Source organism: Motacilla alba, chromosome 3 (genome assembly GCF_015832195.1).
Source record: "Motacilla alba alba isolate MOTALB_02 chromosome 3, Motacilla_alba_V1.0_pri, whole genome shotgun sequence".
In the NCBI taxonomy this organism is placed as follows: Eukaryota; Metazoa; Chordata; class Aves; order Passeriformes; family Motacillidae; genus Motacilla; species Motacilla alba.
In genome coordinates this window covers 75,619,779-75,643,768 of record NC_052018.1, presented here as the reverse complement: position 1 = coordinate 75,643,768, position 23,990 = coordinate 75,619,779, and the positions used below count along the sequence as shown (strand labels likewise).

General features: G+C 39.7%; 1 protein-coding gene across 1 annotated transcript in view; it reads left to right on the top strand.

The window, feature by feature from the left end:
- The window catches only part of LOC119698574, a 341,074-nt gene that overhangs the window by 270,471 nt on the left and 46,613 nt on the right, over positions 1–23,990 (top strand). Inside the window, exon 5 of the mRNA XM_038130625.1 lies at positions 17,762–17,885. Coding sequence (XP_037986553.1) covers positions 17,762–17,885 — 124 coding nt within the window. The remainder of the gene's footprint in view (positions 1–17,761; positions 17,886–23,990) is intronic.

The window sequence follows — 23,990 nt, the reverse complement described above, 5'->3', positions numbered from 1 at the left end:
AGAGACAGCTTCATCAGTGCTTTTCTTGTAATATCCTCATCTGCTCCAGAATTTGGCTCTTCCACATCCACTGAGAGACCTGGCTTCTCCCTTGACATGGGTTGGGGTATTTGTACCAACCTTGATATGCTTGCAAGGAGATTGATGGTGAAATCCCCATCAGAACTGGATGCTGGGGAAGGTATTATTCTGGCAGAGTTTCATATGCCTGAAATCTTGTCAATGTGGCCAGTAAAGAAGGAGTTTGACTCTGCTGGGCACATTTTTGTAATAAGCTGTCTCAGTGGGATTCCTGTCTCCATTCAGCTTCCCAAGCACAAAGGCAAAACCACAACCAACCTGCAGATGCGTATATGTTTTGTTTAACACCATGAATAAGTAAGAGGTCTCAACACTTCTTGAACATATGTGGAGCAAATATTTCTCTTCTGGGGAATGATAGACTTACAGTTTATATACTGAAATTGCATTTCTCAGTACTCAGGAAAACTTTTCACTGTTGATCATGCTTCATAAATTGTGCCTCTGAGATGAGATGCAAACAGCAAACTATGTCAAGGTAAACACATATTTAGGCACAATTGAAAAGAGGGCCAGTGTTTGTGGGAAATGATAATTTTAAATTACGATGTGGCACTGGCACTGATTTGGGATATCACACCAGAGTCAGCCCACCTGCTTCTGAGATTCATCAGGCTGGTTCTCCTTTTCATAAAATCACAATTTGCATTCCTTCATAAGATCATCGTCTAAAAACATATTTCAGTAAATTCACCAGCTCTTAGAGAGTCAGGGAAGCTTAGAAAAAAATCATAATGGCCTGTTTCTTGCTCCTAGATTTTTCAAAAGTGCTTGATTTCCTTTTCCAGCACCCAGAATGCACATCTTATTTTACTACTAACTGTTAGTCAGAAATGAGCTTTGTTTAATTCAATGGAGTTTTTTACAAAATGTTAGAGATATACTAGACTGTTTTATAATACTTATACTATGGCATAAATATTTTTGCAAGTGTACTAAAAACTGGACTGCTTTTCCCTCTCTCTGTGGCTTCAGATAAAGTTTTTTGTATTTTTCTGAATGTAGTAGTACCTTCTTATTGTTTCTGAGGCCAGTGGTTACAGACATAGTCACTTATACACACCCACACCCACCCACACACACACACCCACCCACACACACTTGCAGATGCAGTCATACAGATAAACAACTTTACAAAAACTTAGTCTGCATGTAGAGGTCTGAATTAAATGACCTATCATGGAAATTAAAATCCAGAACAAAACAGAAGTAGTAATTAATAAAAATAAATGTGAACAGAAAACTTCCAAGTTGGTGCAAATTTGGAGAAATATTCCATATCCAAGTCAAAATTAGAAATTAAAATCTAGTCTATTTTTTAACATCTCTCATTTAGAAAAAATATACTGATGGAAATGTCTTGATTTTGAAAGTACACATTTTGGTTTCTATTTGCTAAAATCTTTTTGAAGAGAGTTGACTGAGAAGTCAACACTGTCCCAGAAATAATTCTAAACTGAAGAACACAATGTTTCCTTTAGTGAGGTTGAGACCTGGCATTGAAGCCATAGTGCTGCTTTCTGAATTAGGTTTCTCTATGGAGTTAGGATTTCCTTTCAGTCTGAAAGGATACCAGAAAAGTGATACTGGTTCCTCACTCTAGATTGGCCCCTGCTTCTGTGGCCACTGATGGCTTGATGAAAGTGCACACACAGAGTAAAGAACTGATGATGAAAGTCCAAGCTGTCTCTATTTAAAAATGCCCTTTACACATGTTTAGCCCTCATGCCTCACATTCTTATTTTTGCAGCTTGCCCAAGAGCAAGGATTTAGGAAACCACCTGGCCCATAGTATAAGATCCACTCCCAACGCACAGGTCTGAACCTCTCCTAGATTTTTTTCCAGGAAGAAATCGAAGTCCTTCTATTTTTGTGAACATACTCCAGCACTGGATTACACCTCTGGTGAGGTGGTAGAATTATCCCAAACTTTTTAGAGCTGTCAGGGACACACTGACAGAGAGGTGCCACTGTTGCCTCAACCTAGGCTATACTGAACCTTTGACAAAACACATTTAAAAGGATGTGCCAACCACACTAGATGAGCATGCCTTAGTGAGATTAGTATGTCATTGTGTAGTGTTCTACAGTGGTTTGAGGTCTATAAATGTTTTTTAGGCATCAGAAAAATTATTCCCTGTTAAGGCAACTATGGAATGGTACACCTTTTTCCAGAGTTTGATTCAAAGAGCACCAAAGTCAATAGGACTCTCAGTTTTACTTGAGAGATTAAGACCTGGCTCACCAGGTGATTTTTTTTCTCCTCTCTCTGCTTGGATGTAAATTCAGCAAAACTGTGTGTCTTTTGCTTTGGGAAAGCTATTCTCACAGCTAGAGATCTTTTCTGTTAAAAAAGACTAAGCTTGGAAAAGGAGAAGAGGCTGATCTAGAGAACAAAGGAAATGCTGCACTTTTTGTGGAGTTTTCAGCAGTGCAGTGAATTTTTTCCTTTTATTAGAGTGCCAAATGTGTGGTCTCTTGCACAAAGTGAAATATGGCCTGCTGCTCTCCTTTTCTAGAGAAAGTTACCAGTAAGGTATGGCACTTTCTTGTTTTCTTGGAAGTCTTGGCTATATATGAAATCAAACTCCAGTCCACATCTTTAGTGTATGAGTAATGTGGGAATGTTAAATTCAGAGACACGGTGGAAGGTCTTGATTTCACGTGAAGGAGGATCAAGCTAAAGTGATTCCATGCTAATTGCTGTGATATTGTGCAAGACACCTTGAAATTTCTCTGCAATGCCATTTTGTTCCATCAACCAAAATAAAGTTATCATGAACTCTCACAGCCATCTGTATCATATTTTTTGATGACTGTGCATCATTGGTATGTATTCCCAGGAAGTATCAAATATATTAACTAATAGGCCTGATTCCACACTACTGAAGCACCTAGGAGGATTTCCGTCAGCTTTCATGAGAGTTGAAACGTGCCTTGGCTGAGCTATTTGGGAAGGAGAAGCTTTTTAAATTACATATTTCTCTAGCTCTGTAAAAGGTTCTTTGGGGTCACTGTCTGCTCTGGGTGAAACATGCATTTCTAGCCACAAACAAAAGGACTGTTCATCTCACCTGACTAGCATGTTGGCAAGGTAAGGAGACAATAAAATAAACTCCATCCTCTCCAGTTCTCAGACTATTTGTTCTGCAACATCCAGGAAAAAAAAGGATATAGTTTGTGACATAGCCAAAGGCTTAATAACTTACAATTCCTGCAGTCCCAAAGGCCTTGAAGAAGAAAAAATGCCAGACTCAAGGATGCCTACTCCTTCAGCAGTTTCCTGCTTTCGTAGCAAAGAAGCTGCAGCCCAAAGAGATGATTTAATAGTAAATGGGGGCACAGGATCCCTCTGTGGAAACCAGGGATAAAAACAGCTGTAGATTCTGCAGTGAGTTATCAGGCAGGATTGTAGCCACATCTCCAGACAAAAGAGATGCTGATAGTATTAGGGAAGTCTAACAGAAAAGAGAAGACCTGTGTCTACTCCTCATGCAGAAACTAAGAGAGATTTTTTTGGCAGTGCCCTGGGGAAGAAGTTCAGTCTCAACACAAGCCTAAACTGAGCTAATTCCATCTGCCTCACTAACAGCAGTTGCGTTCTCCCTCAGTGAGCAGTGGAGATGGCAAGACTTCTCCCTGCCTCTGTTCATCCCACCAAGGTTGCCTCAGTCTCTTCCACACTCATTTGCAAATAGCCAGCTCCCCTGAAAGCCTCAAGTGTGTCTAGACATTGGCTAATCCCTTCCCTTGCGCCAGCCGGGTGACATCAGCATACTGAATATTGCTACAAATCTCTGCACAAGCCAGGTCTCTTGGCACACGCTCTCACGAGCATTTCCCATGCTACTTTGCTGGAATCACTGCAGACTGAGGAATGCTGCCAATGGCTACCTCTTAGGGTGCCTCTGGAGCATGAAGGTGACAGCTTCAGAGAGCAATTCCATGCACTCCTGGGAGACTCTGAATAAGTAATCAAACCTCATGGTCATGGCTCTCCTCCTCAAGGAACCACTGTGGATTCAGTTTCTTTGTCTGTACTTAGCAGAAGTTAATCTAGATATTCCAAACTTTTAATATCATTAATAATCCCTTTTGAGGTCTATAAGTTTTGATCCTGTCCAAGTAAACCTGAGGATTCAGGAAGTTACCACTTTGCACAGCAGTAAATTCAGTGATCTCATGCCACCTGGCTGATTGCTTACCACTTCACAAGGCTGTCAGCATCAAACAGGCTGCTGAACACTTGTTTCCTAAAAGATATTCTAAGTTCAATGACATTCTCATTCTCTATTATGTAAAAAATAAACAAAAGAGCTTGTCAGAATAAAGCCATTTACTGTATACTCAGAAATACCTTTAATTGTTGCATGGCACTTAAATACTTAGAAAATCTTGAGATCAATAGATTGATCTTACTGAGTCATCTGTCTCCCATCTACTCAAATGTTTGTGCTCAGCATTGTAATTATCTCAGCACCTTTACGTTGGGAAATAAGAGTATCAGAAAATCACAGTCATAGAAAGGTTCAGGTTTGGAAGGGATCACTGGAAGTCATCTATTCCAACCTCCCCGCTCAAGCAGGATTCCCTAGAGCACACTACCCAGGATTGTGTCCAGACAGCTTTTGAATATCTCCACACAAGGAGACTCCACGACTTCTCTGGGCAACATATTCCAGTGCTCAGTCACTCTCACAGTAAAGAAGTTCTTCCTCATGTTCAGAATATCAAAACAATGTCTGTGTCCCTTTTTCTAAATAAGGCAGTTCTAGACCTCTTTGCTGTGCTAAGTGCAGCAGGGAGAATCCTGCAGAGGGGAAAGGCTTGGGAAAAAGGTCATCAGATTTCACAGGCATGGGGTGGGTCTCTGCCCTTCTGCTGAACCAATAAAGATTGCCTTGTTTTCCAGGAGATTATGTTCAGCCAGTACCTGCAGCACGTGTAGGTTACACAGCAAAATGGAGCTTGCCACTGTCTGCTCAGCACATTCATCTGGATTTTAGTCCAATGTCCTGGCTGGAAACATTGGCAATATTCAAACCTTTCAAAGATGAAAGATCCCCAAAATATGGATCCTCACCAATTGTGCACTACCGCACAATGAGATAAAATCTACTACCTGATCACCTGCCTGGTCAATTCATGCCTAGGGGCATGAGATTTAATTGCCTTTAACATTGTAGTTTAAAAAATATACTTTGTAAAAGTGATTTCAGCTTTGGTCTTACTCCACACTGACAAGTCTTAGACACTAGCAACAGAAACATCATTCAAACTCCAACTTCTGAAGGGAGTTAATTAAGTTTTAAATGTATACCATTTTAGTCAAATAAATAACAGCTGACTTATACATCCATGTAACAATAAAACAAGATTTTATATCATCTTCTGCATTGTTACATCAATCAAAAGTCACACATACATATGACTTAAAACTGCAGTTTACAGTATTAACAAGTTTTTTCCCCCTTCCTTTTTTTCATATCAGGTTCTCAACCCTGGTTATCAAAAATCTCCAAAGTAATATATTTTAACAAACAAAATTAGGCAGATGTATCATCCATTGTGGGATTTGAACCCATTGTCACTGGGGAGAAAGCTGCAATTTAATAGATGAAGATGTCAAACCATGTTATAGAAGCTCTTGTGACTGCATATTTATCACAGTGTCATAGGGGTCCCTGGCAAACTGAAAGATTTCACTGTTTATTCACAGTGAAGACACTTAATTAATGACTAGGCCTAATCAGCCTGTTTTATTATTTACAGGGATTCCAACATGGCTTAGCTCCACTGATATGCAAACAAACCACCCTCAGCCTGCTCTAATTAATAATTCTGAACCAGACTCACAGAGTGGCACTGTCAAGTAGCTCTTTGGTGATTTACAACACCTCCTCCGTGAGATTCACATTGCTGCATGCAAATGAGCTGCCACCCCTGTGAATCCTTCATTTTAAAATACAATGTGCCGTCTTGTTGACTACAGGAATGCCCTTATCTTCACATATGACTTAATGGAGATGAATGTCCGACTTGGGCAGGTTTGTGGAAACCTTCATGGACGCACACCTACACAGGATGTCATTTCAGAAATGTTTAGGAGGTGAGGAAGAAAAATCCCCTTTTGCCTCTGGCACAGTTGCTGCTTCTGAATTCTTCAACCAAGTTGTCAGCCTCAACTTCCCCAAAAAGGGAGGGATTATCCATTGTCTTGCACTTGCTAAATTATTTTCTATTGCTGCTAAGTAGATGAAAGGCAAGGAAGATGTGTCAGAGAGGCAAAAAGATGTTATGCGATAGGTTGACTCCAATGTCACACATTGGTACTGGGTGATCTCACTGGATGATTATATGCCATAGTGGTCTGAAGATGAAAATAGCAGATTTTCTTCTCCAGGACGTTAGGGAAAAAATGACCATAAAAATACAAGTAGGAATTAATAGGGAGTAATTTGCATCTACGAGTGATTGAATAAAGTTCACATTTTTTGGTGAATTTTGTGTTCACAGTGGAGAAACTGAGGAAAAGAGAAGGTCAGAGAAGGTCAGGAAGATATGCTACCAGCTGGGGTTGGCAGCGGTGGATTCATACCAGCAGACCTCATTTTCTCTGAAAAAGACTTCTAAATACAGAGGGAAAACATTATGAGTGAAGCAATATAAGCCAGATGAAAATAGCTCATGAGTGTGAGTCATCTCACTTGTGACTGCTGTTCTATTCCATTGTGAGCCACACTTGAGAAACACTGTGAAGCAGCACATCAGGAAGAGAAAAGATCTCCCTCAAACCTATTAATTGAAATGCCAACCCAGCGGTACTTAGCACCTGCCATGTTTGTTCAGCTCAGGGAAGGCATGTGGGCTTGGGTCTGAAAGATGGAACTTCTGTACCAGGAGCACATGTGCATATGCCCATGGCTAGCTAAGAGTGTACATGTTCCTGGGCAAAGCTGGCTTTAGTGCTGGGGTAGGTGCAATAAATTGCTAATGCAAAATAAACCTCCTATTACACAGTACACAGCTTGTCCGCCCTGGAAGGCAGGAAGCTCTGCAGCTCATGGAGAGCAGATGTTTCTCCAGGCTCCACGTTGCACCAGGCACCTCATCCTTCACCAAGATGGTGCTGAAAGGAAGTAATTATTAAAGGCTCACTGTCAGTTAGAAAGCATGCTCCCTGTGCTGGTGCCACCAAGGTGTTTCCTATTCAGTAATCTCATTAATGAGATGGATAATGGAATGGATTGAATTTATTAAACATGAGGATGATACAAGCTTGGGAGAAGCTGCAACACAGTGAAGTACAGGATGAAAGCTCAGGTTTATCATGAGAAATTGGAGAAATGGTCTGAGAAATAAAAAAAAAATTAAATCACTAAAAGTAAGTGTGGAGTGCTACATTTAGAGTATTGTACAGAAACAATGAACCACACTAGTACAAGTGGTAATTTCACTAGTAATTTCTCTGCAGTCATTCTACAGAAAGGGATCTGATCCTTATAGTAGACTGAAAATGAGGCAGTATTAGCTTCAGGGGAAAAAAAAAAAATAAGGAAAGGAAAGGATCATGCCTTGCTAACCTCAAACTGCTAGTGATACCAGGCTTTTTGTTCAGAAGATAGAGCATTATTTGGGAAAGACTCTCATGTGTCACTGAAAACCTCCTTTGTTTGTGCTATTGATGGCACAGTAAAGGTGGTTTTCTAGAACATATGAGATGGACTGAAATACCCCACAAGCAGCAAGGGATAGCAGTGAAAGATACTTGTAAGATAAAAGTGTTGAACAAAATTAAAGATTGTAATAACATGAGAGAGAAAAAGACAAAAATAGTGAGGAAACTATCTATACATACAATATTATTTTTATTCAGTCTCAGAAACACTTACAATAAAATATGTGAAAAGCATTGGGGTTTCTGGGATTTTTAAATAGCTTTTTCCATTAGTCAACTTATGGACAGTTTCCTTAGATTTAGAAAGGAAAGAGGGCACAGCTGATAAAGCAGACAGGTAAATGGACAATTTATCAAAATGCTATGCACTCAACTAGATAAAAAGTATTAATTTGTAACCTGGCTATTAAGAACTGTCAAGCCTTAAGTCAAGGTTGGCAACTCTCAAGTCTGAAAATGCAATTTGAAGTCTGCCACATTAAATTAAAAAGTCCCTCTTTGTGTCAGTCTTCACTAATGTTTGTAGATGTAGCAGGGACTTCTGGCATCAGTGAGCCTGCTTCTCAGTTATTATCCTTCTTGGCTTGCAACAAGGTTGAGAAGGAAGCAGAAATGCAAAGATATCTCTTCTGCTTGAGGTTTTTGATATTCTGACGCACTGCAGAGGGCTGCCTAAACCCCCAGTCAAACTCAAGGTCTGCCACACTCACGTTATGCTCCCTGGACACAGCTCTGTTCCTCTGCGAGGACAAGACCTGAGAGGGTGACATGGGCATTTCTCTGCTCTTAGGCATGTCCCATATCCAGGGTGTAGGAATAGAGAGGCAAAACTTTCCAGCTGTTTGTTGTGAAGAGGTAAATAGCCATAGGTCTTCTAAAAGCAGTGACAAAGGCAGTCCCACTGGTACCATCTACACTGGGTAAGGGGGAGAGTAAAGGAGGAAAGAGGGAGACTTTCTCCTGTGTGACTTTGTGATGGGTCCTACTACAAACTGGTGAGCTGTCTTTAGTAAAGGTTTGGGCTGTCAATGGACTCATCAATTCCTCTTGCATAGTTGGCAAATGATTTATCCCTAGGCACACAGGTTAGGTAGGGAGTTGCAATATCAACACAGCTTGCATTTTTAACACCTGAAATTATGTGTAAACAGGTAAACAGGGTCCTTGCTGGGTTAATGTCAAGATTTACATAATTTTAAAGATGCATCATTTAAAAAAAGAAATTATTTTATTTTTATGCACAGAAGACAACAAACAAGGCAATAACAAGCACTTTTCTATTTCCTGTGCAAACCGTGGCATGACAGCTCTAGTTCATTCTAGCTTTTACAGAGACTCTGGGAGCTTTTAATACTTCACAGAAAGTGAAGTACTTTCACAGAAAGGCAAAACTCTTTGGTGTGTGCAGGGATGACTCTTTCCTTGGGAATAGTGGGTCTAGCCCCACCCAGAGCTTTATAAAATTCTCTAGAATCTTTTTTTATCCCTTTTGCCCTGACATGCTGTGTATGTGTTTAACACACATACTCAGTATCAGCTCAAATGCTTTTTAGCTTGTGGAGATCTCAGCATTAAATTTTTGTTGTAGGTGTGTTTCCATGTGTGTTTCCACATACACTTGTGCAACTAACACAATGAACGTTTAGGGGAAGACTCTTGCTTGAAACAAGAATAAGAAATGCAAGGTGTTCAATACTTAGATAATATTAGAAGTTACTAATACTCAATTGTTAGACATTGAAAAATGGAAAAATTAACTTGAAAAGTTTGCTCTAACTTTTTCCACCGAGACCACAGACAACAATTTCAGAATGAGGTTCCCTGCCAAAGAAACTGATGCAATACACTAGTTTTCATAAAGTTTTTTCAGTTACAACCAGCAGGCTTGATGTATGCTGGAGGAAGTGGTGAGGCAGGGAACAATTATTCTTAGCTCTTATGTAATTTCCAACATACATATGTTGGAATACATATGTTGGGATACATATGAGGTTCTAGGTCCTCACACAGACAAGAAAGCTCTGTGTGAAAATACCCTCCTATAAACTTTTAATTCAATATGTGAAGGATAACCATCACTTTTTCCTCCCAGGCTGTTATATATCTGATATGATATACAGATATACAAATGTATGCATATAATAAGTAGGATAGTTATCTTTAAAATGTATTATGTGATTATAGCAAAAGTTAATTTCCAGGGAAAAATAATGTTTAATAACATACTAGTCAAAATATGTAATGCAGTTTCCAAAAATAAACGGGCACTAAATCTACAGGAAATTCTGAGTTAAGGCTTTCTCTCTCAATCTTTAAAAAACAGTTCCTCTTTTATGCATAAAATTCAATATTAGTATGAAAAGAAAAATTACATAGCAACCACAACTGAGACTGTATCAATTCTGTATTCAACTTTTCTCTGCAATGCATGATTATAGTTGCATGATTATGCTTAATCATTCCTAAAGAAATGCTGTCTTAAAAGCTGTATTCTTAAGGGCCTTTCAAAACTGCCTATGTAAAAATACTAAAAATAATCACACAAAGAAATGTCTGTATACACATAATCCCACAAAGGATAATAATGCATCAAATGGCTGGTAAAATCACAAGATGAATTTGAGAATTTCTTTCATAGAGATTAAAAAAGACAACGATAATTTGCATTTATTCTTTCAAATGTAGCCCATACCTTGATTTTTTACATCATTGATGAAAATTTAAACTTCATTTCTCAACTACCCACAATGAAGTGTGTGACATCTGGCTGTCCTTTGGAGGGGTTGCCCAGAGGATGGGAAGGACTGAGTAGCAAAGCTTGAACTGGAAGCAGAATATCTGAGGAAATCTCAGAGAATCTCCCCTTGTTCTCTGAAGGGACAGTTCTTGATGACCAGCCAAAGAGCAAAGGCTGTAAAGTGGTGTTAGCAGAGTGCGAGAAAGCTGCCAGACAGAGCTGGCAGAGGAATCACAGAGTAAGATCAAGAAGGCTTGAAAGTGGGGGGCCAGGAGGGAGGAGCAAGCAGGAGGAAGAGGGAGGAAAGATCGGGTTCTAACAGCTCAAGAGACTAATAGAGCCATGCTGAGCTGGCAGGCAGCTTCTGCACAAATCAGTCTGTCAGCAATGGGCAAGTAGCCAGTTAAGTCCTTTTCTCCTCCCTGGCATGGGAAATGGTTATCAGACCTGAGTTACTGTGATGGGTGACCTGAAAAGTGCTTTGGGAGAAGATATGCTATACCCACTGTCCAGGGCTGCTATACCCAGGTATTGGGGGCACTACTCTCTGTGAACTGGGAATTGTTTGAACAATTGGGAAAAACCCAAGTGTGAGTTGGAGTGTGATCTATCAGATCACATCACAATGCAGCAATAAAACAATTTTGAAGACTAAATGCTCCTAAGATAGGAATCAAAAGGAACCCAGTGTAAAGAAAAAAACCCACAAACACCTATACCTATATTTAAACAGTTTTGGTTTTGAGTCCTTGTGTGAAAATCTATTCACTGTTTTGCCCATATTGAGTTGGATCATCAGTAGTAGGTGGTAGGAAATGTGGATTGTTTTGGTATAAACTCTGTGTATTAAACTCTGATTTCAAGCACGTTTTCTCCCATGCAGGGTCAGCCATTGTGACTACTTCAGAAATTTAAGTTTAGAGAATGATGAAACATTTGGATGTCTGTACAGTCCATTTAAAAAGGCAAAAAGCGGCCTATTTTAATAATTATTCCTATAGACCAAAAATTAAAAATAATATTTTAAGGAAAGGATTCAGTTGAATTAAAATGAATATAGAGTGAAATAGCATTTAGTTGTACAAAACCCCAGGCCTTAACTGTGCCTCTTATGGCTCATTTCCTCAATAGAAGGATAAGTGCTTTGTTCCATGGTAACTCATTATGTTTTCTATCTCCCTCTGTTCTTCTGGACTGTGAGTGTCATTAGTTATGTTCTCCTATGCTGTTAGACACTGTAATACACTGAGGGTGGATGGGTGTGCAGGTGGAGGGTTGCTAATTGCCCATCTGATATTTTGACTGTCCTGTGAGGAACTGAGAGTAAATTGCTAGAAGGAAGCTAGTCATGGAAATATAAAGACAGGCTGCAGGTTTTTCTAAGTCTCATCTCTAATGAAAACTCATCAGAAGAGAGAGGGAGAGAGAAACCTTCCTCCGTGGGACAAGTGCCTTTTAGAAGTTGGCTAAAGAGTTGAGAGACCTGTGATCTTCCCCCCTGAAAATGCTGCTAATGGACATGGGATGTGCTTGTAGCACTCTGAAGCTGTTGCTTGCAGATAAGATTTAAATTACTATCCTAGGACAAAGTGCAGACAAAATGTTTTCACTGGTTGGCCCTGTATACTGTGGAGTCTTTCCTTTCAAAAAGGCAATATTTCGCATGATCTTGTTGAGACATTGAAATGGCAGAAACATTTGAATCCCTGCTGGGAAAACATCTAAATGTAAAGATCATATAGACACCGGTTTAGTTTGTGATTTTAAAAGAGTTTTCTCTGAATGGCCAAGAGAGAAATGCCATTTTACACCTTCTTTAATGCAGCCAAGGAAATAAGGTGCAAGGTCATTTTTTCCTTAACAAAGGAAGAAGATAGAAAACGTGAGAATCTTTGAAAAATCACACAGCTGACAGGGACATTGCTATTGTTCTGGCTCCCAGTCCAAGTAAGGTTCAATGATGGCTTTATAAAGATAAGCATGATGAGTTCCCTGGAGAGTGGAAGAGAAAATAATAGGCCAAGTCATCTATATATCTAGCTTTGGACATACCTAAAGAGCATCAGCAAATTTTGCTTACACAGATCTCATTGGAGTGCTATAAGATTAGGATTATACCTTTAGGGACACGTCTTTGGTAGATGACAGTAATGACTGTTTGGTGGATAAAATAAGTTAACTCCATAGGGAGCACTTGGCTGTGCATATTGCTGATGCCGGCACGTTGAACACATCCTAAAGCACACACTGAAGTGCACAGCACTCTGTAGCATGTCTCACTCCCTTTAAAAGACTGGATCAGCCACAGGCTTACAGAGGAAAGAAAGGTGTGTATCTGGGACAGGATCTGGGCAACATCTCATGGAGATTTTGATGGGAGTTATCCCTGCTACCAGAACCCATAGCTAGTCTATGGACAGCCCAAAAAGGACTAAAAACTGAGCAAGGCTGGGACATGCGATCTGTGGGAGAAGGGTATGATGTCGCCCTGATTTTTCAAGATTTTCTAAGCCCTCTGATGTTTACATTCTTGTAATGAACTTTCTCACACATTTTCTGTAAATAACTTGTTGTTTTGCATTTTTTTGTGGAGGAGGAGACATTTGATGGACTGTTGGTTTGTCCAGTGTCATTGGAGAGGTGGCACTTTCACCCTCCAATCCACTGTCACAGTTGGAAATATATAAATGTTGGAGTCAGAAATTAAACTTTCCTTTTTTCACCTTGAGAACAGCGCTGTGTGCGCGTCGTGTTGTTTCGTGTCCAAGAGTGATGGGTATGATACCTGAAAACAGCCCTGAAAAGGTGAGCACTAAACTGGAGTGCCAGAGGTGTTTTCAAATGTGATTAATTAGCAACACCAGTATGAAAACAACATAGAACTGAATTTGAGGGTCATGGAGAAAACATGGTTGAGTTAGTAAATTGATAAATGTGGAGGAGGAAAATACTGTGGAAGGAAAGATCTCATCTCCCCATACAGAACACAACTGGTTTTATTAAGACTATGGATGTCAGTCATTATTTATTTATACATGTATTTTGCTAAAGGGTAAATTCAGACAAATCAAGGTCGTCTTGTTAGCATTAGTGGTATATTAATTGAAATGTTTTGTTTTGCTTCTGTTTGCGGTCTGGATTATGTGACAGAGAGCTGTATGCTTGTGCCAGGATGTTTGATGGGACATTGAATTAGCTCAGCATTACAAGACAGCAGCATCCCATTGCTCTTAAATCTTTCTCCTTCATTCAGTACTTCCTGCTACATTTGTCTGAATCTGCTCTTGCTCAAGGTATTGACACAGAAAAGCAAGTTTTGCCAAGGTTATTTCTCTGCACCTAATAAATTTTAAACCGTCTAAATGCCTCATTCTTTAGGTGAATTTTCTTTCCTCTGGTTTAAAGAGAAGAAAAAGCATTTCAGGAACAAGATCCTTCCTTCTTGTTTTGTATGGTATTAATTTTCTTCTCAGAGTAAATAATTTCCCTAATAGCTCCATCCAACACAGGCACCACCAAAATAAATCTTCACCACTGTTGAAGACAGTGCATCTTGAAGGAGTCAGTACCTCCTGCTCTGTTTGGCATCTGCACGTCAAGAGAGACATGTAAGTAGAGAGGTTTGTGAATGTCTCAAGGAAAGGAGTTTAGTTTGAAATTGTCTATTCACAGGGTTAGTAGACCTTAGTACCAGAAAACCAGTTCTGCCTACCCCAGAATCATTTCTGCAATAGCTGACTTCTTTGGGAAGGAGTTTGTTCCCATTTCAACTCTCATCTTGTTCAATTCAATTGTAGTCTCGTTGATGGTATGGTGAGCTCAATTAAGATATAGCAGGTCTCCAATTTTGAGATTAAAAAAAAGAGTTCTCAATCAGGTCTAAGTTACAGTCCCAAGGAATGGACCTCAAACCTTGCCACTGATCTGGGTGCTCAGAAAATGTTAGAAGTCCTGCAACCTTCATCCACAGTCACCATCACATAAGCATGCATGGTCCATTTAATACCAATTTTTTCTCTGCTTTCTTAAGGGAGCACAGGAAAATATTTCCCTTCCTTCCATTCCTCTCTTGCAGTCCTACAAGATGAGACTCTACTCATCAATCAGATGAGCTACTGGTATAAGTGTAGCCACTTTCATCTTTAATAAAGCTATACTGTTCTAACAAGCATCTGACTTCCAACTGCATTTAGATAATTATTGTTTTCTGCTGGAAACAGTGATTTTTGTCAGTGGAAAGCACAACTGTAACAGGCTGTCCTTGACTTGGAGCTTGCTCTTTGGAACTGATGGACTCTCATATAATCCATAACATTGGATTTTGGTGATGAAGAAACCATGACAAGAAATAGAAGTAGGTGTAGCAGGAGAGGGGAGTGGGGGGAAATGGGGTGGATGTGTGTTGCACACATAAAGACCTGTTCCTGTGAGCAAGGTCTGAGACATGTACATGCTTTGACTGACATCCCAACTAAAATCAAATCAATGATAAATTTACCTTTGTTTTCAGCAGGAGATGGTTTTCATCTCTGTCTGCTGTATATCATAAATTTCAGTCTTCACTACATATTTTATTGCTGGTTTTATTTTGAGAGAATATGGCCAAGCTGTACATCCACGTTTTTCAGCCTAGCCACACAGATTGTAGAAAAATTGGTTTTGTAAAATTAAAGAATATAAGTAGCCAACATATCTCAGGAAAGAGATGTTAAAATTGCATATTTAACATTACTGTTTAGTTAGCCAATCAGATTAACATTTCTACTATGTTTTTATCTCAAAAAAAAGCAACACAACTCAGTTGAATACTGATCAAAATATCATATTCCAAAATAAATATCAATATGTGGACTGGAATCAATGAAAAGGATTAAGAGAGAAGATTGTGATTCTGAAAATCCGGTGCACAACAGTGAGATTGTTCTCTCAGCAATGAACTTTGCTAGCTGGAGTATGAGAAGACAAAGAACTTACTCAGTGCTCTACAAGCAAAAGTGTCCAGAGAGCAATGACAACTGCTGAAGATTAGAGTAAGTTGTGGGTCTTGTAAGCTCTAGTAAATTTTTGAGAGACACTGTTAACCCTGACCTCTAAGACATTTTTTATAGCATTTTCATTGAAACCAGTGAAGTATTACTGAGCCTGACCAGATACCCAGATCTAATGCTGCACAAGAAAGAACTAGGCCAAAGAAACTCGGGAAGCATGAAAGGACCTTACTTTTAAGGAAGTTCCTTTCTTTGAGCGAGGTCTTCTTGGGCTGTCTCTTGTTTTTTTGGGTTTTTTTAATTCCTAGTGAGAAGGGGAAACAACAGCAGAGCAGGCTATCAGGAGAGATGTCAGCCCCTTCACAGTAAGCTGAGATTTTTCTCAAAAGGTCTAAATTAGGAAAATTCAGTATCTTTATAGTCAGGAAGTGATGGCTCTGGTTGTGGAAAGCAATAAGCAGCATCATGCTAAAAGAAGGGCAACATGAATTATTATTCATCTACTTTGAGTAGAAGGCACTGGAGCAGAGAGCAAAGGGGCCTATTGCAGATTGTTTCTCTGTGCTGTTCTTTTTTTCTTCTTTGTTTTTATGCTCTCCCAAATAAGGCGCTCTTTGAATAAGCCTATTTGATTCACTGCTTGTGAGCAGGGAATATATTGCTCACTAAATGTTCTAACAGTTTCATTTGGTTTCTCTCTGGTTTTGGATGGTGTCTCAAGATCATGTTAAAAGTGGACGTCTAGCTGCAGAACCAGGTGCTTGTTGCTGCCAGTTGGGGCTTGGCAAATGAGCTACCCAATTAAGCTGTATACATTAAATGAAGCTGTCACCAACGTGCCAGCTAGCTATACTGAATGTCCAATTAGAAATCCATCCAGTATCTTTAATTCCAAGGAATATTTTACAAACACATTCCAACACACAGGAAAGCATTCACCTACTGTAATGAAGTCACCTCTGGGGTGTGACATGGGAGCTGTAACCATGTGAAACTGCAGGAGGAGAAAATATATCAGCAGCACACAGTTAATTCCTCTCATTTTCAATACAATACCATGCCAAAATTTCTGCAGCTAAGCAAATAATGTAAGACAACATTGTATGGCAGCTCCTTCACGTGGGTGGCAACAAGCAGCATAGCATAAGGGTTATTATAAATATTGTGAATCTGTTTGAAAAAAATGTCTCTTGAGTTAATGTCTGAAGCATATCAAGTTAATATGACTATTAATTTTTTTTAATACATTTACAGTATCTTGAGAAAGAGCCAAGAAATTAATTTTTCTCATTTTGTAGCATTTGTCATACACTGAGGTCTACAGGTATCTAGAAATATCCTTGTAAATACTGACAGGACTGAGTGAAGCCTCTGTGGAAGCAAAGTTGCAAGTACAGCCCTGTGAAATCCTGTGTTGGTTTCACACAGGCTTTCTAGAGTGGTCCCACTGGTCTCAGGTCTTCATCTTTATCTGCAAGCTTCAAGTAGCCACAGTAAAAATGAATTTTATTTGGGGCATTTTTCTCTCAACTTGCTATTGTCAACACATACCCCTAAAAGCTCATTTCTACATTTACTTACTAGGACCTCTTAGGTTTTATCCAAGAGGACTTTTAACCCCTCTTCTCAGATCTTGTCACTTGTGAGATTTTCCCAAAAATGACTGTCAGTCCCATCCTTGTGTGGCATTGTGAGTTGGGGAGGGCTGCTAGGCTTTACCCTGAGCCCCAGACCTACCTCACTTGCTTCCTATTTCTCTGTAGGAAATGCAGGAATGGGTCTTGCTGCTGTAGTGCCTGTGTTACCATTCTTTAAATTCTCCCCCTGAGGTGAATATATTGCTTTGGGTTGTTTCTCTGGTTCTTCACTATCAGTGTGCTGGGTAAAGTCAGTGAAGTTAGTAAAAGTAGTTTTGTGTTAAAAGTTTCTAGCTTTACAGTGTCCCAAACACTGATTTTATGTAAAGTTAAAGAAAATGGACAGTCAGTGATAAACACAGTCAGTAGCATAAGTCAAATGACAGCTCTGTCTTTCGTGCCCTTTGTTCATATAGATGCTGGGTCATGGAAAGGAAGGAAAAATAATATTGTGGTAGAATTGGATTAGAACATATTTCTTGATTAACACTCACATGTAAATAGCATTTAGGTAGTCACTTGCCCTCTAAAAGCATGTGCTCTCATTTAATACATTTATCAGCAGTACTGAAGCACAGTGTGCTTGCTGGAAGCCTTGAAAACAGCCTCTGAACTGAAAGGCTGTTTTTGTCTCCCTTAGGAGCAGAAGGATTTTCCTTATCCAGGGGAAGAAAGAAGTGTTTTCAGAGAACAAGACTTTGCACCAGGTTCTCTGCCAGGAATCATGGGGGTTTTGGATGACCTGGAGAGGCCACATCACATCGGTAAGCCTAGCAGGTGGTGAGGGCTGAGGAGATGGGGCACCTCTCTGTAGCTCCAGGCACTGGCATCCTCATTGCCATGCCAGACACATCACACAGGCAACAGGTTGTTCCCTTAGGGGACACAGCATCCTCCTTTATTCCCTTCCCACTTCTTCTGGTCGCTTTCACCACCTGCTCCAAACTTCTCTGAGAGTCCCAGTTTAACATCCCTGCCCCAGTAAAGTCCTACTCTGCAGGCAAAAGAAGCAAATCTGAACTTTCTCCTAAGCCAAACAGCACTACTTATTAATCAGCCAGACAGTTCATGTCTAAGAGACATAAGGGCATTCCTCTTGAGGGGAGAACATGCTGCTTCCAGGAAGATCTCTTCCACCATCTGCCCACATCAAATCTAGGAAGCAGGATATTGGAAAGCAAATTCAGCACAGATGTATAACACGTGAAAGTCTGTTGACTTCAGGGTATATTTGTATTGCATTTAGCCTCAGGAATCGAAACCAGAGACAGCTTTCCTCCCCTCCCCATTGCCACTCCAATGCAGATGTCAGTAGACACATACTGTGACACCTAATTCAGATTTCGGTATGATCATAAGTGGAGTTGCATTATGTTTTTCATTTGTTATTTGGTTGTTTGCTTCTGCAAGGAAATAGTTTACATGGCAATTACAAGACAGGCAACCATTATATAAACTGTGGTTATTTTAACAAATTGAAATTCCCAGTCACCTGTGTGACTTGGAAGGGTCACTAAGCTTTTCATGCTCAAAAGATGTGTATCCTTAATGAATATCCTTCTGTCAAATGTGTTTGGAAAAGTATTTCTGAATGACTTCTTACTCCATGTTGCAAAGGGCCATAAAATATCAGCCATAGCAATTTCATGCTGTCACTGTCGGGTTGTCTCTGGGTTTGATGCACAGAGTGTAACAAGTCTTTGCCAACTAATTCTAGTTTGGAAGAAGAATGAGGAGGACTGCAGTATCTTCCCTCTCTTAGACCCTTCCTATTCAAGGAGTAAGAAGCATCCAGCAGACAGTCCCTTCTTAGGCAGGGCTCCAGGGCTGTGCTCATTTAGTCCACCACATCTGAGCCTGTGCATATTTACCTAGTGCAAATTGTTCGTCTTTTATTTGCCCTTCTCTCAGACAGAGGGATGTTTTAAAAACAAATAAAGGAGAAAATAAGACATTCTTCCATATAAACCTACAAACCTATCCTGAAGAAAGCAAAAACCCAAACAACATGTGAAAATGTTAATTGTGTTGTCAGATACACTTCTGGAAGGAGGTCATGATGACAGTGCTAAGTATGGCACAAGCACTTCAATAAAATGTATCACAAAGTCTAAATATAAGAAAATATGAATGGAAGGGTTTCTTTTTTTTTTTTGAAACTTTTTTGAAACATCCTGAACATGATGGGTTTTCTTTGGTTAGCACCCACTGAATTAAAATATGTGGAAACTAACTGGAAATACTGTCTTTCTATTGTAGATTAAGCCCCTTTTCCCTGTAATTAAAGTGCTTTTTCCACTTCAGCAATCCTTCAGCAAAAACAAAGATAGAACTCAATATTCTTGATAGATCTTGGATAAAATGAAGACAGGAAAGAAAACCTTCCAGACTGGTTTTATGGGCTGGAAAGAAACAAGACTGTGTATCTTGTCTTATTTCAACTCTTAATGGCACATTGTGACCTCTGGCAGAGTCTGCTGTAGTCAATGGAGCTGCACCAGGGATTGGTACCAGAGCTCACAGTCTGAAACTGCCAGTAAATAAAAGGCCAGATGCATATTTTTTCACTGTTTTATATTAAACAACTTATTGTATATGAAAATAGAAGAGGGAAGGAATATTCTTCCTACATTTTCCTACAGGTTCCTACAAGCACAGAAATGTAGTTTGGCAGATATTCAGCATGGTGTCCCAGATGATGAGTGGTGCGGGGCTTCAGACCTCCGCTGGGCAGAACAGCTGTCCTTGGCTATCTCTTGCTCAGGGGCCAGGAGGAGGGCAGCCAGGAGCCAGAGTGCCTGTTTCACCCTCTGCAGATGGGCACGTGGTCACACAGTGAGCACATCCTTTCCAGTGCCTGGGACAATTTAGCTCATACTGAATATGCACTAGCTGTACATGCAGTCTATTTTTCTGCCTGTATCTCTAAAATTTTAGGGTTTCTTCAATATGGTTTTTGGCTGACTGGCAAGGAAAATGACACTTGAGCTTTAAGAAAAGGATCAAGAATCCTCAAAAGGAGTTTAACTTCCAAAGTCCGTATAATAGCGATACTCTGGGCTTTTAGGGGAAGCGTGCCATTACATTTCTAGAAACACTGGGAGTGGCACATTGCCTCAAATAACTGTAAGAGGCAGCAGAAAAAGAGTGAACTTTCAGCACCTGAGATTTATGTGTCAAAAACACCTCAGCCCTTGTACATGTTTTATGAGTGTTAAAATAAAAAGTACAGTCCCTATGCGTCAGGTGGTGAACGAGCAATACTTCTATAAGATTTAGCTCTTCGCAGGCAGTTCTTAAAACTCCTTAAATCCCTGAAATTCTCAGTGATTGCTCCAGAGAGGTGTGAAATCTATATCTGAACTTCATGCTGAGTTTCAGTTGTTGGCTATAATTGCAGGGAAATTTTTGCTGCTAGAGAGATCCTAGGAGGCTATAGGGAAAAAGGAGAGAAAAGAAAAAGAAAGTTGTGTTTTGAAGCACAGTTGTTTAATAAATATGTTTTTCCAATAAATAATAAATAAGTCTGGGAACGTCTTCTGCTATGCTGTGCCAGTGGGGGTAAACCTGCATTTACATATGGAGGTTTGGCAGAATGGGTGCTTGACTCACCAGATACACACTATAAAGTCTGTGAAATGCTGAATGTGCCAAAGTGAGAGGCAGATTCTGTCAGCTTTGCTCCCGATGAGTAGGACTGTGCTCTGCACCTGACTATTTGAGAAGGAAACTACTACACAACGGAAGAAGGTTGTCAATGCTGACCAAAATAAGTATGGGTCTTTTTTTTAAACTGCTAACGTGGGCTGTTTCCTTAGAATGAAGAGGTTTTTCAATGGTGTATGAAGACTGTTTCATTTCCATTTGTTTCCCACATTATTTGTTTCCCACGTCTATCTCATTTTAAGCAAGAACCTGCTTGCTGCTAATCTTTTGCAGCCGTATTCTTAAACACCCTATATACACTTGTCACAAGCATGCTGTTCTAGCTATATCAGTGCGCATGACCACGCAGAGATTAATTTTTAGAGAAGGATGGTACTCCAGGAGATGTTCTCTCAGCTGCGTGCGTGGGCTTAGCAAAGAATATGCAGGCTAAAATTGGAGGGAGGGCTCAATTAACTGCCTCCAGGGTTCTAAAGTACACTATTGCACCCATTTACAGCAAATTTCTCTACAGTTAAAAAGGAAATCTTTTCTGCAGTTTTATTCAAGCTCTTGAGCAGAATTTTATGGAGAATTAGATCTGTGGTTCAGCATTTTAAATATCAATTTAAGTTCTAATTTGAACAATACTGTGTTGGGTTTATTTCTACTAAGATCTATAGCACTTTTCCTTACGACTCCTTATTCCTGGTAAATGTTAAAGACTGTTAAGAGTAAGCATGGAGAATTCTTAAAAAATGTGTACTGCAGCTTCACCTGAGGAGCAGAGGTAGAAAAGGCAGAGGTTCACCCAGTCTGAGTGACTTCATCATGAATGTGATTCATCTTTACTTAGGATGTTAGGATGACTTTCTGGTCATACTTCAGAAAGAATAGAAATATAGCATTTTGAAGAGCATTTATTTTTCCTTAATGGGATGCAAAGAAATAAAACAAGTTCAGGCTTCCTTTCCCTGGGCCCCAGGTTGAGAAGAGAAGACATCTGCTTTTCCTACTTCATCTCTCCTCTTTCCTTAGGAACTCAAAATCCAGTTATGTCAGTACTACAGCAAATGGTGTTGAGTTTTACCAGATCTGTACATCAGGTTCCTTCATCTATACTTTTTCAGACAGTAACAGTTTCTCAAGTGTCTTTGCAAATGTAATGACATGCCCTTCTGTTTGTATAAGGTGATCAGAAAAGGAACCGCTCAATTAACAATCATCCACTCACTCCTGTGCTCAGAGGCTCACAGGTTTGGTCCCTTTTCTGACTGCAACTCTTGCTGTGGAAAAAAAAAAAAAAAAAAAAAAAAAGATGCTTTTCTTGCATGTAGTATTGTTAGTTATAGTTGGCTTGAAGGGCCTAGGAGATTCTTTATATTCAAAGAGCAAACACTGCCACTATCATTATGAATTACTATTCCTGATGAGTCTAATTCTTTTTACTGCCATTAGAGCAGATGCTCACATATCTATCCTCAGTGGCCAAATCAATCTTTCCAAACCCCTAATAAATATTCCAGGAAGAATACTAGATTTTATAACCACATTTCCTGGCCTTCTCCTGGCAGAAGATAGAGCTGCCCCTTCAAGTCGGCTTTTCACACAGCTTACCTGCAAAGCCTAAGGGACACCAGACAGGGATCCCTTGCTGAACATTGCTTTCATACAGGCAGATATTCACAGTGACAGCATTTTTCCCTGTTAACAGCCTGCAGTACAAAATTTTTTTCTCTGTGGCTATGTCTCTTCTTTCAGCTTCATCCATCTTCAAGTGCATGAGCTCTGTTGTGGTTAATTATAAACTTCAAGGACTTTTGACATGGGAAATTTCTCAGAACACAAACTAAGTGAACAAAGAGGCATCCCCTGACAGAACCTGGAAAATAGAAAGCCTAGTGAAATAAAACATACGGGTTGCTCAAAAGAGTAGATCTTTAAAATATGTCAGATTAGTAATCTCCCAAACTAGGTAGATTATCTGCATATAGATTTCTTCTTACTTAATTTCTTTCTTGCTGTCATCTAGCAGATTAGCAACTTTCAGCTGCTAATCATCACCAGTGTATCTTCTGGAATGGCAGTTCCTCTTTTCCTGTCTCTTCCTGGAAATTCTGTTCCCTATGGTCTTGTTTTCTGTAATTACGTAACAAATTACAGAAAACTAGGAAAAAATTAATTCCCATATAACCTTATGGCTTTGTGACATTAGCTTCTACCCTTCCTACAACTCCTCTGGATGCCTCTTGGATTTCACATTTCCTCTGTTCTTATATTGGCTCCTCTTTTCTATTGCTGTGAGAAACAAGAGGTCTTACAGGGAAAAATGGTGCACACACCCTTATTCATTAGGAATGCACCTATGGACAGAGGGCAGGTACATGAAAATAGGCAGTATCAGCCCCAGAAGGTTATCAGCCTGTGTTAGTGAGTCTGAAATAGAGGGGACGGGTAAACCATTTGGCTAGGGGAAGGCATTGCCAAGTGGCTGAGTCAAGCCCTGCTCTTGAGTTTATGCTTTCCTATGCACTAGACAGAACTGCCTCTGAAATGCTTGGGGATAAAATAGATGTATGAAATTTTGTCTTTTGGATCAATTTTTTGTTATGTATCTTCCATGTTCTTCTTTTTTTAAGTGTTTTTCAAGGCTGCCTGCAGCCTTGAATTGGCTTTTTTGGAATGGAGTTTGAACAAGACTGAAATCGAGTTAAAAATATAATGAGATTCTGAAACAGTTGAGTTATTCTTAAGATTTGCTCATGTTTAGCTATCAATCCATTTATAGAACACTTGTAGGGATTAGCACATAGCATACCAAAAGAAGCATATATCTTATGAAATAGTATGCTTTAGGTCCTATAGTTGCTGCTGGGAGATTTCCTCCCTCAATATCTTTTTCTTTTGCTGTGCTTTCTTTCAGTCCAAAGGGGAGCTTTGCTGCTGCCAATATTGTGTTCAGAAAGTAACCTCACCCAATCTCCTCCTACAGCAGGAAAGCACAGCTCTCACAGCAGGTGTGGTTTACAAGGTCATGACACTATGTGAAGCAAAAAATATCTGAGTCCCCTCTTCATATATCTTTAAAAAGAAGAAACATAATTGGAAAGCAGAGAATGAATCCAAAGATCGACTAAGCCAGGTTGGATGGATTCTTGGTCCAGTGGAAGGTGTCCCTGCTCATGGCAGGGGAATTGGAACTAGATGGTCTTTGAGGTCCTTTC